The 15,953-nt window shown below is 44.1% G+C and overlaps 1 protein-coding gene across 1 annotated transcript in view; it reads right to left on the bottom strand.

Annotated features, from left to right (window-relative positions):
* Window positions 1-15,953, bottom strand: part of AKT3 (AKT serine/threonine kinase 3) — a 734,901-nt gene that overhangs the window by 45,780 nt on the left and 673,168 nt on the right. Inside the window, exon 12 of the mRNA XM_069234462.1 lies at window positions 8,001-8,088. Within this exon, the coding sequence (XP_069090563.1) occupies window positions 8,001-8,088 (88 nt within the window). The remainder of the gene's footprint in view (window positions 1-8,000; window positions 8,089-15,953) is intronic.

Genomic DNA, 15,953 nt, shown 5'->3' with positions numbered 1-15,953 from the left:
GACCCGACAGCTCTCTCCGCTGACCTCGCCACCATCCCATGCATCCGCAGAACAACCACTGGCGGCAGATCATTTTCGCACCTCGCTGCCAAGACATGGAACACTCTTCCCACCCACCTGCGTCATACCAAGGACCTCCTTACCTTTAGGAGACTTCTCAAGACTTGGCTGTTCGAGCAGTAGCAGCCTCCCCCCCCCCACCCGAGCGTCTTTTGATTTTATTAAAGTCTTTTCCAAACGTGGCAGAATATTGACTGCCATGAAAGAACCTGAAAACATACACTTTGCAAACAATTTATGATGGGAAGCCAAGATTTGAAGTTAGTAAAATAAGTTGTTTTAACAATTTTAGTGGTACAGTATCATCAAAGTAGTATTCAGCCTTCGGAGGCCATGGTCATCAGAGTCCATTACAAGAATGGACTGATGTGTCTTCCTCTTTGACCTGTTCTAATTTGTTTTCATGACCTTTGGCTGTCACCTCTGTAGATTTGATTAATTTCTTCTTTATATGGATACTCCAAATTCCTAATCCTTGAAAATTTTGCATTGCCTTCTTTAAATCATAGTGTGTTTTTTTTCCGAAGACTTGTAGCCTTCCCCTTCTTTGATTTAAGTAGTGATCTTGCACATTTATTGTTCCTCTGCTGGGTTAGTGAAGATCTGCCTTTGCCCTCTGGAACAGTAAGAACGCCCTTTGTGCTTTACTCTGTTTTCTTAACAACGGCTCCCCATGGAGTTGTTCACCATTTGCTTATATCAACTATACATAAGATTTTGTGTAAACTCATTCATTTTTAAATAACATTTTCTATTATTCTGTCATCATGCAATGTATTTTGTTTTCTTGGTATAAGCATCCCCTGCTTTTTCTTTATATTGCGCTTTTTTTGAATGAGCACACGGGAGTACCGCCATCTTGTTTTCTGAATGTGAAAGCTGATCAGCAGACTGTCTCCCACACTCAAACTGAAGAGCTGTGATGGTATGCTGCGCCTGTTGATGCTTCTCCTTTTGTGAGAACCATTAACTTAATGAAGAATTATCATTACAACTGCCCTTCCCTTCACTTAATCTTAATTTTAATCTAATTTGTCCTCACAATGGGTGCGCTGCCTTGAAGAATAATTGCCTTCTGAAGTAATTTGTGTTTTCCTACAATTTGAAAATAACCTAAGTTAAGCTTGGAAAGCTCCAGAAACGTGTAGACTGTTTTGCCAACTACTCCTGTCATGTATAGCCACCTTGTCCAGCTTCCTTGCAGGTCACATTTTTGGTTCCATTTATTATATTATGTTCCCTGATTTATTCTACTTTTTTGTAGATTCCCTTTTAATGCTTCCTTCAATTTAAGTTAAGCAATTCCTACCCGGATGACTCTTAAGACGTTTTCTAATTTCTGTCAGCCACCTATTGACCTGCAACATTCTGAAATGTGTTGTTTCACTTATAGGGGTTGCTACCCCTATATGTCAATGACTGCACCCTGATGAATATCCCTAGTAAACTATTTTCAGGGTCTTCATGATATAGAATAGCTCCAACTCTCCTACTCTATGTCCCAATGGTGTTTCAAATAGAAATAGCACTTTTGCATACAACAGAGATTGACCTTCTATGCTCAAAATGCTCTTTTTACAACACACTCTAAATCAGAGCTAAATCCCATGGATGAACTCTACACTGCACAAAGGTTTTAAGATTTTAACCAACGACCTAAGGCTATTATCTTAGGTAGATCAACTCCAGATCTAAAATCTTTAATGGTCCTCCATTGTGCCCTTAACTGGTTACTGAGAAGTTCATTTAAACCCATCTCTAAAAAAAACTCCAGAACTTTAAAAAGATCAAAGGTTTCAGGACTCAATCCCTTAAATGTATACCTTAAATGAAAGCTTTTCCGATGCTTTTCATAATTTCAGTGTTGAGGAAGGTTTAGCCTCCTGAAGCTCTATAGTGGACTTCGTTTAAACATTTCAAATGCTCTAAGTTGCTCTGCTCCGTTTCCAAACCCCAAAACATTATGTTTGTTGTGTTCCTACCAGTAAGTGAGGGAAGTGAAAACAGGATGTCATTAATGGAAGATCCCAACAAGGTTCCACTATTAGGGATATGATAAGCAGGAATCAACATTTCCTGGAATATAGTGCAGCCACTACAATTAACTCTGCTTTCTCGCTCTACACTTTCTATAAGGCAATGATTGGAATTCGTGGAAATGCATATAGTAGAAACTGTAGCCATTGTATTGAAACAATATCTCCTTCCCATGACTGTTGTGATGAAACAACTGAACAAAAAAATGGGAGAAGATCATCTTGCGAGGGATGCAAACAGGTTTATTATTGGAGTCCCCCCTGCCAACTTCCTAAGATGCGAAAGTTGATGAGATTCTGTGAACAAAAACCCTGTGCAGAATACTAATCCAAAGGTGTTCCCAATCCCATCTAACTGGTATCGGTTGTTTATTGCAACCTGGATGCATTTTTTAAATCAGATTTCAACCAGCACATTAATGCTTCTCTTACAGAGAAGTTCAGTTTCCCATTCATTTTGTAACTCATTAGCACAGGATCCGCACATGTCAACAGAAAATACACTATCTCTTTCAAATGGAACTGAACACAAGGAACCACAAGAACAAGGAATGCCATTCCACCTTGCATTCTTAACCAGACTCTCATTGGTGTGGACCCTTATTTTAGTCACTATTTAATTAAAGCCTAGATTTTCTCCATTCTGTCCTGTGCTACAGAAATATTTCCCACCAAAGTCTGACAATCCTGTCCTGTAAAAGTCAAAGCCTGTGCTGGGATAAGATGTGATTAATCTTTGTTGAACAGAAACCCATGGTCCATAAATGTTCTGGAACCCATCAGTGCATCCTCTCTGGCTTTAAAAAAGGAGCACCAGCAATCTGCAAGGCAGCTAATAACACATTTCTTTTGCATGCAACAAAGCTACCACTGGAGCCAACCATGAATTGGCAGTGCCATTCTCCCATCATGAACTTCATGATGCTCTTGACTTATTGTCATATGGAAGTGCGCTTCTCTTTGGGTCAAATGTCACCTGATACTCCCCATTCTTGATCAACGGCATTATCAATTGCATTGGTATCATAAATGGTTGATGCACAAGCAATCAGGTCACGATTTTAAAATTCAACACTGGCCTGAAGTCTCTATTTGGCTTCCCAACATTTACAGAATCAAATAACGGATTTGCCCTTTTTCTGGAACATCTTTATAGCTTTGCTCCTCAATGAAGATTATCTTCCCCTTTTCATTTCCTCTTTTTCAGTGGTTCCAAACGCCACAGAGTTCTTCGTATTATGTTCTCTGGAAGCATTTGTTTGAATTCCAGATAATAAACTAATTTAATAATTTGAAACACTTCCAGTTATCTAGAAATAGTGCAATTCTACCTTCCAAAGTGCTATTCAAATTCTGCCCCATAAAGTCGTTCTTTAGAAGGGTTTGGTTGATTAACAGTATTACTGGGTGTTGCAAGCTGGGATTTTTCATTAGAGAAAACCCCAGCCCTCCCTTCAAAGGGACTTCCATTACTGGCTAAACTGTTTATACTGAAATTGTCATCTGCCCAAAAAAACAAAAACGCATTAAAAAATGGGCAAGATCTATGATTGATTTGTTTGAGTGGCAGTATCAATGTCTTTTTATATTGTACTGATCCCTTTATTAAATTCTGAAATTGTGGACCAAACAAAACAGAACCCAAAAATGTAAGATGCAAAACAGCTGCGCAGTGACTTGCATCCAATTTCCAAGATCTTAACTCAGAAGTAAGGGACCGCTTGCCCTTTTGCACATTTTGAAATCAAGTGGGATCTTGAAGTCTATATGAATTTCTGCATCAGAATAATAATATCCCAAACTTATGGGAGTCTTTTCGTTATTTGTTTCTCTAACGCTTATGCATTATGATAATTATTCTACCAACCTTGTAAGGATGTAAGGCTTAACTGGTCTTGATGGGATTCAAACCTGTGACTTACAGATTATAGCAGATGCCAGTGGTGAGCATTTAAACTACTGAGCAAGACTTGTGAAATGTATGCAAGCTTTTGAGCACCACAGCGTCCTGTGAATGACTGCTATTTTTGTTTTAGTATTTATGAGCATCCTTAATCCTTTTTGCTCCTACTCATGTCTTGGTACTGTAAGGGTGACCTTATCATTTCTTGAGTTGACCACTAACACTATGCACTTTGGACCCTACCAACATCAATATGGCCAACCTGGATGACCATTGCCTAGACACTATGTCCAATCATAGCTATGTGATGAAACTCAGAGCTGACCATTCATAAACTTGACAGCCGTATTGATAAGATGAGACCCAGGTAGCCCTCATTACATAAATGATGAAATGTAGGTTTGGAAATAGCCCATGATGAAATTTTGAACAGATTGTAGTCTTTTTTTATATTGTTTTTATCTATGATAAAATCGTGATCTGTGTGAAGACGAATGTTTGTCGTTTTTAGAGATTTTTAATGCTAACTGATGTGAGCAATGTTTATATTTATTTCTTTTTGCATGTATGATTTTAATTAACTAAGACATGAATAAGCTTTACAACATTACATTACAACATAACCTACTAAGCCATGTTTTCCATCTTGCCTCCACAGTAAACAGGCTTTCCCCCCTTCCTTATAGAGCAGCAATGGCAGCTAAAACGCCACCCAATGACATCAGTGCACACTGACATAACCGATCCAGGCGACAGAGTACCTGGCAGTAGAAATGAAAGGGAATGCCACCACTGTCCATGATAATACAATGTTAAAGGCCTTTAGTTGCAACACACCATAAATCGTTAGTGGTATTTGCACTGTATGAAATATTGTTTTTGTATCCTGAGAGGAGGAGGCTTTTGCAGCTGAATCCTAAAATACTGATTGTGTGCGGCTTAGATGAACCTGTTTTAGTGTGGGATGCTGAGGCAAGATGTTATTAAGGTGCATCCTCACTAGAGAGAATGTACTACATCGATGTAAAATTGCATAGATAGCACTACATCAAAATTACCACTACTGAGAAAAAGGTAATGACCCGTCCGTGTAAGGGATACACAGTAAAAAGTATAGTTAAGTTTTGGATTATGGTAACAGTAAAAGAGAGTCTTAGTTTTAGGGTAAGGGGTAGAGGAATGGATTCGGGTTTTGGATTTAATTTTGAGTTATGTTAGGATAACAGACTTGGCCTAAGTCTTAAAGTTAGGATAAGGGACTGTATTAGGTTTAGGGGTATTTTACTGTGCGTGTAGTAATATAAATTCAGTTTAGAGTCAATAGTAGTGTTAGGGTGAGGATAATACTTAATGTTAGGCTTGGTGCTATGTCTGGGTTCAGTTTAGACCCACACATTGCATGAGATTTAAGGTGAAGGTAAAGGGATGTTTTAGGAAGTCGGGTTGTGTTTAAAACTAGGTGATATAGTCTTAAATACTACAGTTACAAAGTGGTGGCATTCAGGTTAGTGGAGGTTTGGGTAGTGGCGAGCCTGATGTAGTGGAGTCTATGGAGACTGTGTTGCCTAAATATGGTTATGATGGATCATAACTGCTGTTATATTTGTAAAAAATAGTGTGTCCCTGGGTTTATGAGAGTGCTGTGCTGGGACGAAAACAGCACACTTATGACTTGTAAAAAAACACCATGGGCCTCATTACGAGGTCGCCAGTAATCCCAATTTGGGTGGTATTGGGGGTTACTGGCCAAATCAGGATTACACGATTGACATGAATACAGAGAGGGTATTTCACATGGCGACTCCAAATGCTATAAACACGAGGAGTCTCCAGGTGAAATTCTGGTGGCAAATGAGGCAGAACCAGGGGGAATCTAGGGTGCAATTAGCAATTCCCTCGGAAATTCTAATTTCTTAGGGTCCCATTTGTAATCGGTGGAAAGTCCCTCACACCCCTTAGTAACTGGTACCCCCTGGAAATCTATGGTGGGTGTGGGGAGGAGAATGGCAAATACCAGGCAATTTTGTGGGGATCTGGAAGAGGCCTTGTGTGACAGAAAACAACTTACATAAGTGTGGTTTTGGTATTTAACCTCAGGCTTTGTCTACTTCAGTAGCGCAGACATGGTGAAGTGTATAAAATTCCTTATTGGCACCTGAGTTTGGAGGCATGGCTGCATGGAAATATTCAAAATATCTTTTTTTATTTTTTATTGCCCTATAATCACAGTCTATCACTGAACTTGTTAAAAAAAATGCAGATCTTGCTTCAGTGACCAACTTTTTCATTTTGTTTCGTTGCCAAATAACGATGAAGGGCTAACAACGAAAAACAAATGAGAACGTGATCTACTTTCGGTGTGCCTATAGCTATTTTAGTGCTATCTACAGCAGGATTCTCAGTAAAACTATGAACATTGCTAATAATCTCAAGGCTCAAATGAACACAATGACTACATACATATGAACCCATTAATGATATAAAGTTACGGGTGGATGTATTGAACATATTTCTTACAAATGGTTTAACTTTTTGTCAGCACTCTTTGTATTCCATTGGATAGAGAACTGTTTGGGCAGCTACATAAACTATTATCTCCTAAATTCAGTATGTTATCATCTCATCCATTTTAATGAGTAGAATTTAAGAACCATCACAACATGGAATTAATACATTTTAGGAAACCTATAAATCGAAAAGAAAATCTTGGGCGTCATTATGACTGACATTCTGCAGACCTGCCAACTTGTGAATTTTTTCTGAATGAGAGGAGGGGGTGTGGCCATGAAGGTGGCAGAGCGTAGTGCCGAGCACAGTCCGAGACACTCCTAAATTCAGAGCCCCCCGCCCACAACGGCCCCCTTCACCCTTCCTCCATGCCAAAAACCAAATCAAACTTTGGAGGCTGCCACCGATGTCCTGTGGAAGTTTCACACCTCATAATGGACATCGATGAGCTAAATTTTCAAATTAGCAGGAAACCTGATCTCTGCAGCGGTTTCCAGCTAACTGTGCGCCCACCCTGTGATATACGTTCCTCCCAGACAACCGTGAGGAGCAGATATCGTGTGGCACCATGCTAACTGGCAGGTCTTATCCTGTGAGGGGAAAAAAGTTACATATTGAGGTGCATGTCTTACAAAATAAATGAATGCTAACATGAGCAAACATTAGTGAATGGCCTATTATGGTAGGTGAAAAGCTCTTAGCCGTTAGGAATGTGCTTCCCACTAACCCCTCAGAAAAAATCCTGCTCCTGGAAAGCCAACGTTTAATTCAATCACTTTATTTTTTTTTTGTAAATTCTGCTGCCAGCCAAGACCTTTGATTTTGCTAAAAATGTATGTAAATATATACTTTCGTTATGGACTTTCAGCCAGCCCTCTTCATCCCTTGGTCTGGGTCATTCACATTTTTTATTTGCTCACTACGGCATACAGCATGGGGCAAATGGCCAGCCCACTTTAACCATTGGCTAACTTCATGCCAGTGACAGCATTCCGCATTTTCACAAGAGCACATCCGCACACAAAGTAGTTCCCGTAAGTGCTGAGGCTGCTATGGCAATGTGCGCATACGGAAGCCAAAAACATTTTTCGTTTTAGCCAATTATTAATTTTTGCTAAGACTGAAGATGGCCTGGCATTTTACCAACAATACAAGTTTAGCAAAATGCATGGCAAACAAATGAGGCATTGACAAAGCAAAAAGGCTGGAAGCGAAGGCCGGGCCTATTGGTTTTGCCAATATTTGTTTATTTTTTGTCACGGCTATCGAACACTAAACTCGTATAAAAAACATGTCACAGGATGGCTGTTTGAAAATACAATAATTCTGTGACAGCTCATTCTAATCTATAATATGTGAACAGAGTATATAGACCAGGGTGGGGAAATAATTAAAATCTACTAATCTAACCTTTTAAATAAACATTACCAAGCAGAGTAACAGTAACCAAGTCAGGACAAGACTAACTAAATAAGAATTCTCGGAAAACCTACCTTTTTATCATACACATCCTGCCAATCTACGCCGACAAAGAAACTGTGCCGCATGATTTCCTTTGCATCTTCTGGACCACCACCAAGCCTAGAAAAAGAAGACAAAGCACTATCTTTTTAAACAAATGTCAGCCTTTATGGGCCATTCATGTCGTGCCTAATGTTTTCCAAGTGCACCTCAGTGCTCCTCACCATATTTCATCAACGAATATAAAGAGGAAAATAAAGTAGGGACATCTGGAAACAAAGATGAATTAGAGCAAAATATGATATATCAGACTCCATTCTTTGGGAAAACTTCAGGCACTTTGTCATACTTGATCTTCTTTTGACTTTTTTTTAGGGCCGTTTACTTCATGGGACACATTTTAAATTAAACAGACAAGACACAAAAATGACTGCAGTATGTATCAAAAGCTGTGAAGTGAAATAAGGTCGAAGTACATAGTGAATAACACGGTGTGCAGAATTAACATTCAACAAAAAGGAGATAAATACACCTTTTTTACAATTTGGGAAGTTGTGAAGTGTTTGCAGAAGGTTTCTTTGGCAGTTTGTAGAAGTGAAGTTCCACACTGTTCCCCACCTCAATCAATCAAAGCTTGTAAAGCGCAACTACTCACCCGTTAGGGTCTCAAGGCGAGGGGGGCAGAGTGTAGCGTTCACTGGTGGTTCTTAAAAAAGCCATGTCATCAGTTCCTTCGTGAATCTGAGGAGGGAGGTGGTTTGTCTTATGTGGAGAGGAATGGCGTTCCAGGCGGTGGCTGCGATGTAGGAAAAGGAGCGTCCTCCTGTTCTGGGCTTCCAGATGTAGGGTACTTCTGCTAGAGAGAACTGGGCTGAGTGTACGGTCCTGTGGGGTACGTGGAGGTTGAGTCAATGGTTGAGGTAGTCTGGTCCGGTGTTGTGGAGGGCTTTGTGTGCGTGGGTGAGGACCTTGAAAGTGATTCTTTTCCCTATGGGAAGCCAGTGCAGTGTATGCAGGTGTTGCGAGATGTGGCAGTGTCGAGGTAGGTCGAGGACCAGTCTGGCGGAGGCGTTCTGGATGTTCTGTAGTTGCAGATGAGTTTCTTGTTGATTCCGGCATAGAGTGCGTTGCCATAGTCCAGTCTGCTGGTGATGAGGGCATGTGTGACGGTCTTTATATGTTTGAGGGGGATCCATTTGAAGGACTTGCGTAGGAGGGGGAGGGGGCAGAAGCAGATGGAGGTGACTGAGTTGATTTGATGGTTCATGATGAGATTGGAGTCCAGGATGATCAAGAGGTTGCAGGCTTGGCTGGTGGGGGTGGGTGGGTTTCCGAGGGTGGGTGGCCACCAGGAGTCATTCTACATGTTGGGTTGAGGGCCCATGATGAGTACTTCTGTTTTGTTTGCGTTCAGTTGAAGGCAGCTGTTTCTCATCCAGTTGGCTACTGCTTCCATGCCTTCGTGGAAGTTGTATCTGGCTTTGTTGGGTTCGTTGGAGAGGGAGAGGATGAGTTGGGTGTCGTCGGCGTAAGAGATGACATTGATTTCTTAGCTTCTGATGATGGTGGCTAACGGGGCCGTGTAGATGTTAAACAGCGTGTGGCTGAGGGAGGATCCCGGAGAACTCCACAGGTGGTAGGTATGGGGTCTGCGAGGAAGGGTGTGAGTCTCACACATTGAGTTCTGCTAGAGAGGAAGGATTGGATCCAGTCGAGGGCCTTTTCTCTGACGCCGGCTTAATGGAGTCCTCGTACCAGGGTGTGATGGGAGACTGTATCGAAGGCCGCCGAGAGGTCTAGCAGGATGAGTGCCGCAATTTCTCTCTTGTCCAGCAGGGAGCGGATGTCGTCTGTTGCAGCCACGAGGGCTGTTTTGATGCTATGGGTTTTCCCGAATACGGATTGGGAAATGTCGAGGATGTTGTGGTGTTCTAAAAATGTGGCGAGTTGGCTGTTGACTGCTTTTTCGATTACTTTCGCAGGAAAGGGGAGTAGGGAGATGGGCCTGAAGTTTTTGAGGTCGGTGGGGTCTGCTGAGGGTTTGATGAAGGGGGTTGATCTCAGCGTGTTTCCAGTCGTCGGGGAAGGTGGCGGCAGCTAGTGAGCGTTTGATGGTGAGGTGGAGCTTGGGGACGATGGAGTCTGCAGGTCTGTTGAAAATGGCTTGGGAGCATGGGTCTGTGGGGACCGAGTGTATGGACCTCGTTGTTCTCAGAGTATCTTCAGTGGTGAGGGGGGCCCAGGTGGTGATTGTTGGTTTGTTGGTATTGGGTTTTGGTAGAGGAGGTTCTGCGCATAGGTTGTCCTTGCTGAAGCTGTCGTAGATGGTCTTGATTTTGTGGTGGAGGTAGGTGTGGAGTCTGTCACAGAGGTCCTGTGAGGGTGGGATGTCCGTTGTTCCACTGTTGTGTTGGGCAAACTCCTTGATGATACTAAAGAGTTCCTTGCTGTTGTGTGCATGTGAGGAGATTCTGTCTTGTATAACTTTCTTTCTGGTGTTTCTGATGAGTTGGTGGTGGCGGCTCTGAAGTTGCTATGGGCTTCTGTGGATTTGGTGTTTCTCAGGATTTTATCAAGGCAGCGACATGTGCGTCTAGATTCTCGGAGTTCTGGGGTGAACCAGCTGGCTTACTTTACGTGGGTGCTGTTGTTTTTTTGAGGGGGGCTATGGTGATGGCCCAGTCGGCGATCCATTTGTGGAAGGTGCGTGCTGCGGTGTTTGGGTTGTCCTCGTGTGAGATGGTGGGGGTGGCAAGGGGGGTGGTGAGCTGATCGTTGGTGATTCTTGTCCAGTTTCTATGTGATGGTTGGTGTTGGGGTCTGATGACGGTGGGTGCGTTGAAGGTGAAATGGATGCATCAATGGTCTGTCCAAGGGAGGTCTGAGGGGTGTCTGAAGGTAGGGGAGATTCCTGTAGTGAAGATGGGATTGAGAGTGTGTCCTGCTGAGTGTGGGGGCTCTGTCACGATCTGTCGGAGCCCTATGTTGTGGAGCTTGTCTAGGGGGGATGCAGTGTTGGGGTCTTGTAGGTTGTCGAGGTGGAAGTTGAGGTCTCCCAGCAGGGTGTAGTTGGTGGCTGTGATGCCTTGTGCAGAGATGTAGTCCGTGATGGAGTCTGCGAAGGGAGCACGTGGTCCGGGAGGGCAGTAGATGAGGGTTCCCATGATGGTGGATGTCAGGCTGGTATGCAGTTTGAAGGGGAGGTGTTCCATCAGGCTTGTTGATTCTTCGGAGTGTGTGTTCAGGTGGAGGTTGGACCTGTGGATGATGGCGATTCTCTCCCCATTCCTCCCCCGGGTGGCTGGGGCTGTCTTTCCGGATGATCTTGTATCCCCGGAGGATGGCGATGTCCGGGCCTGAGGTCTCGGTGAGGAACGCAACGTCCAGGGTGGTGATTTCAAGGAGGTCCCAGATTTCGGTAGCGTGTTTATGGAGAGAGCATATGTTGGGGAGAATGCACTTCAGAGATTTCAGGGTCAGTGTGCTGTTGTGGGTGGGTTGTGCTGGGTCCAAGGTCTTGGTGGTGGTGTAGGTTTGGTGGTCGTGGAGGCAGCTGAAGGATCCGTGGGTGTTGGCTGGTGATGTTTGCTTGCAGTTGTTGTTGCATCCTGGGTTGAGTGCGATGAGTGCTCCTGACGTGTAGAGGCAGCAGGACCAGGGGCCCTGGCGCTGGTCGTGTGCAGACTGGCTTGCCCTAGGCATGCCAGCAGCGCAGCTGCATAGCGGCTGCCATTAAGTAGGGAGGGGGGAGGAGAGGACAGCTGGGAGGCGGGAGTGGGAAATGGCGTGAAAAAGGGGGGGTGGGGCAGCAGCGGCGGGGAGAGTGTGAGAGAGAGAGAGAGAGTGACAAGAGAAACAAGAAAAAGATAGAGGAAAGCATTAAGCGAGAGGCACAAAAACAGTACTCAAAGGAAAAACGGCACAAAGACAGTACACAAAGGAAAAACGAGGAGAAAAGAGGATGAGGGCAGCCCAGCAGAAGAGCAGAGCTCTCCCACTAGACACCAGGGATGAGGCGCAGGCAGAAGCCTGCGGGTGGAGATGGGCCTCGAACTTCTGACCGAGGTCACAGTTCGAGTCAGATGGGCTTCACTTGCAGGTGGAGCTACGCGGTGGCAGAGCAGTTCACTGACTAGGTCAGTGAGGTTGCTCTTCCTGCTGCACAGCGGCCGCCATTAAATGGGGGGTGGGGAGGACAGGACAGCTGGGAGGTAGGAGTGGGAAACTGCGCAAAAGAGGGGGGGCAGGGCCATGGGGCAGCAGCAGCCGGGAAAGTGAGAGAGAGAGAGAGAAGCTAGTGACAAGAGAAACGAGGAAAAGATAGAGAAAAGCAGAAAGCGAACGACACAAAAACAGTACACAAAAGGAAAAACTGCACAAAGACAGTACACAAAGGAAAATCAAGGAAAAAAGAGAAAAGAGGCAGAGGGCAGCCCAGCATAAGAGCAGAGCTCTCCCACTAGACACCAGGGACCTCCAGTTAAACAATCCTGTGAGACTACAGACATTGCTCAGGTATCAACAGAGGAATGAACTATTTGACACATTTTATAGTTTAACATAATGTAGTAGAAAATGCAAAAGAATTATGGAAAGTTGCAACAAAATTGTAATATAAAATATGATTAAGTAAATTACAGGGATTAGAAATTCAAATGGGCATAAAAGTAATCAAAATTAGCTTATAATAAAATCAAGTTTACGTCAGTTGACTGGTAAATATTATGAGACAAAATGTTAAACATTGGTTCTACTAAAATACAATTGAAATTAATCAAAATAAACAGCCATCAAAATACTTGACAAGACTGTCAATGCAACAGAAGAAGTGGAATGAGAAATAGAAAGTAAAGGCAACTAAAATAATGCTTCCACCTGGTGCAATCACTAGAATTCTGTCAAACTCATATTAGTGCACATCTACAAATGTGCATGTTTGAGGTATTCACCAACCCTTTGTAAACAGTTTATCCTCTCTGTACGCGAATGCTAATTTGCTGCCTTAATGGTGGTAGTAAATGGGCCGAGAAATATTTCTGGTGTAACATGGTGTATGTCAAATACATGCATGACTAGGGGCGAAATTAGCATTTGGGGTGGTTCACAGACATTTCCACCAGTACCATATGTTGCAAAGGGACACTTTTTAGATGGTCACCCCCACTTTTTGTGGCTTGATGCTGCTGTTTCTGACCTGTTAGTGTACTCAGGCCTGCTAACCAGACCTCTGTACTTAAGCTCTGTCCCTTAAACTGCATGTCGAATTGCATAGGCCAGGTGGCAATGACTTTACCACCTCTGTAAGTTCCTAGTAATTGGTAACAGTGGCCAGGGTGGTAAAGGGGTCCCCAGGGATGTAGCACTGATTGTGCCTCCCTCTGTAACCCGAGTTATAGTGAAACTGCAGAGCTGGCATGTCAGCCTGCTGCTTGAGTGCAACTCTACCCACACCAGGTGCAGGCAGAGTCCCCAGACTGCCCATAGACAGGTCAGTGACCCACTAAGGCAGGCCTCCTATAGCCCAGGAGGCAGGGTGCTCTGTACTATGAGTGAGGACATATGTGCATGAGCATATATGACCCAATGATAGCATTCAAAACTTAATGCTACCACAAGTAACCGGCCGTCCATAGGATAACATGCACTGGCACCTGAGCAGTTCCCAGATGTCCAGCTCTGTGATGGCCCGGCTGATTACCCTCGCGTTTGTTATCAGACACCTTGCTTTTTAACCCTGAGTATGATGCCCATGCTCAGGATTAACTAGCATATGCTCTGGTGGCACCCTTAGAGGGTGCCCACCAAGTTACCAAGCGCTCTGTTTTGGAGGTTCTCTCAAGCCTCTGTCACCACAGACAAGAGTCTGCCCTTCTGCTGGTTGTGCTAGCACTTCCCCAGGATGTAGACAAAAGTGCCTGGGCTGGAAGGAGGTCACCCCTTCTCCCTCCCAGTATGGTTAGTGAGAAAGGTAATCATGGGGGTGAGCCTCAAAGGCTTCCCCCACTTTGGATATGTAATTATTTGTCTCCCCAGTGGAGGACAAAGCCTTTCCTGCTCTGTCCAGCCAAACAGGCGGGAAAACTAGCTAAGCAGCAAGCGTACACCTACAAAAGGGTAGCCACACCTTTAGGGTGGGCTAGGAGGTCTGTTCAGCCAAGGAAGAGTTCTGCCAAGTTAGCAACCCTTAGGAGTAGTGGGTTCTGAGTAGAAAGTGGCATCATCCAACATGAAGTTATCACCACAGGGGCGGAACTAGCAGCGGGGATCAGTAGCCCATTGGCCCCTCCCCCGTACCCTTAACACCCCCTAAGCTAGGATTTAAGGGGCTCCCATGACCCCACACCCAGAGTTATTACTTGCAAAGAAGAAGAGGCACAAAAAAGACGTTGTCACCGACAACAGGACCTGGAATCCAACCGCAGCACGAACAGAGGACACAGAAGTGACCTAAGGAGACCACCACTGGAACTGAGTGACCGACGTGTGTCCGTGGTCAAAGCACATTCGTCCCAGCAGGAGGAACCCCAGTGGACACCAAAAAGCTGAGAAAGACTCCCCTGTCTGGTGGTACCAGTCCCCTGCAAACAGCAGGAGTAAACACCATGCTGAAGTCAAAGAACTGCGACCCAACAGGCTCTGTGTCAGTGAGCCTCAAGAAACTCGGTCTACAGCATCCGGAGAGTAGGAGTGAGTTCTCTGCCACGCTTCAAGCCTCTATTCCCTGCCGGACGACCTCCAGCTGTCGAGGTACCAGCAGACCACCTTTGCAGCTACCAAGGCTCGTCTGTCGCCAACCTGGGAACCGACGACCACTCAGACATCTCCGACTCTACAGCAGACCCCAAGCATAGAGACTGACGTCAGGAACGACCCCTCTCCTGTGGTTCTGCAGCCTGAATAGAGTGACCTCGAGAGGAGCAGCAAAGCAGCTTTGGCGCGACCAGCTCCAGTGATTGACAGCTAGAAGCTACCTCCGAACCCAGAGCCACCGGACGTGGTGGCGAAGTTCCAACTGCCCCAAAGATCTCTGCATTCAAAGGGTAAAGCGTGTGACCACTCCCAAGTACCTGTTTGTCAAGTGGTGCAAACGGGCCAACAGCCGTGGACCCCGTCAACACCAAGGACAGCTTAAGTACCTCTGCGCCCGGAGTTCCTGGGCCAGGTAGTAAGAAGCTGACTGTTGACTCTTGGTATAGGGTCCCGCAGAACCACCCTACAAGTGCCTGAGTGCACACTTTGATTTTCCCTATTTACTCCAAGGGTAACTGTTTGCCTGAAAGAAATACAGTATTTTCCAAAGCTTCTAAAATTCATAACTCTGGTTATATGTAAGATAAAAAGTTTGTTTTGGTGCCTAAATTTATATAAAAATAAGCTTTATTTTTTCTAAATCGGTATTATATTTCTTTCGAGTCGTTCCATTCATTTATTTCCCCATCTATTGTGAAATGCTTTACACATGTTCCTCTAAGTAGCATAACTGTTCTTTGCCACACTACCAGGACTGAGCTAAAGTTTACTAGTGTGAACCCAAGGTCCACTACTGGGTAATGTGCTAATTTTACATGGTAAGACCTCCCAGTCATACCACAAAATACTGCCACCTTGCTACACCACACTAGCCTGTGAAGGGTTCTTTCATATTAAATATTTTGCATTATATTGACATTAACATATCAATAGACAACTGTATTAACAGTGAATTATTCATGTTTAGAATGATTATAGCCTAAGAACACCTGCATTTTATAATGACTAACTCAGGTTGTCATCTTGCTTCATGATATGTGAACTTTTATTTTTAAATGAGCTGAACTTCAATGCTGTCAAACACGTGTTCCATTTCTTACTTTCTCCTGAGAAAGGTTTTCTTCTGTTATTATTGCAGAATGTTCTAATTTGTGTTGAATAAGAGAAAGCATCTGCAGATTACAGACAGGTCTTAAGGTATCTCATTTGTTGCAGGTAAAAGTTTGAGGGATGCT

This window comes from Pleurodeles waltl, chromosome 5 (assembly GCF_031143425.1).
Source record: "Pleurodeles waltl isolate 20211129_DDA chromosome 5, aPleWal1.hap1.20221129, whole genome shotgun sequence".
NCBI classification, from domain to species: Eukaryota; Metazoa; Chordata; class Amphibia; order Caudata; family Salamandridae; genus Pleurodeles; species Pleurodeles waltl.
Note: the sequence above shows the minus strand (reverse complement) of the source record. Positions and strands in the feature narration are given on the sequence as shown.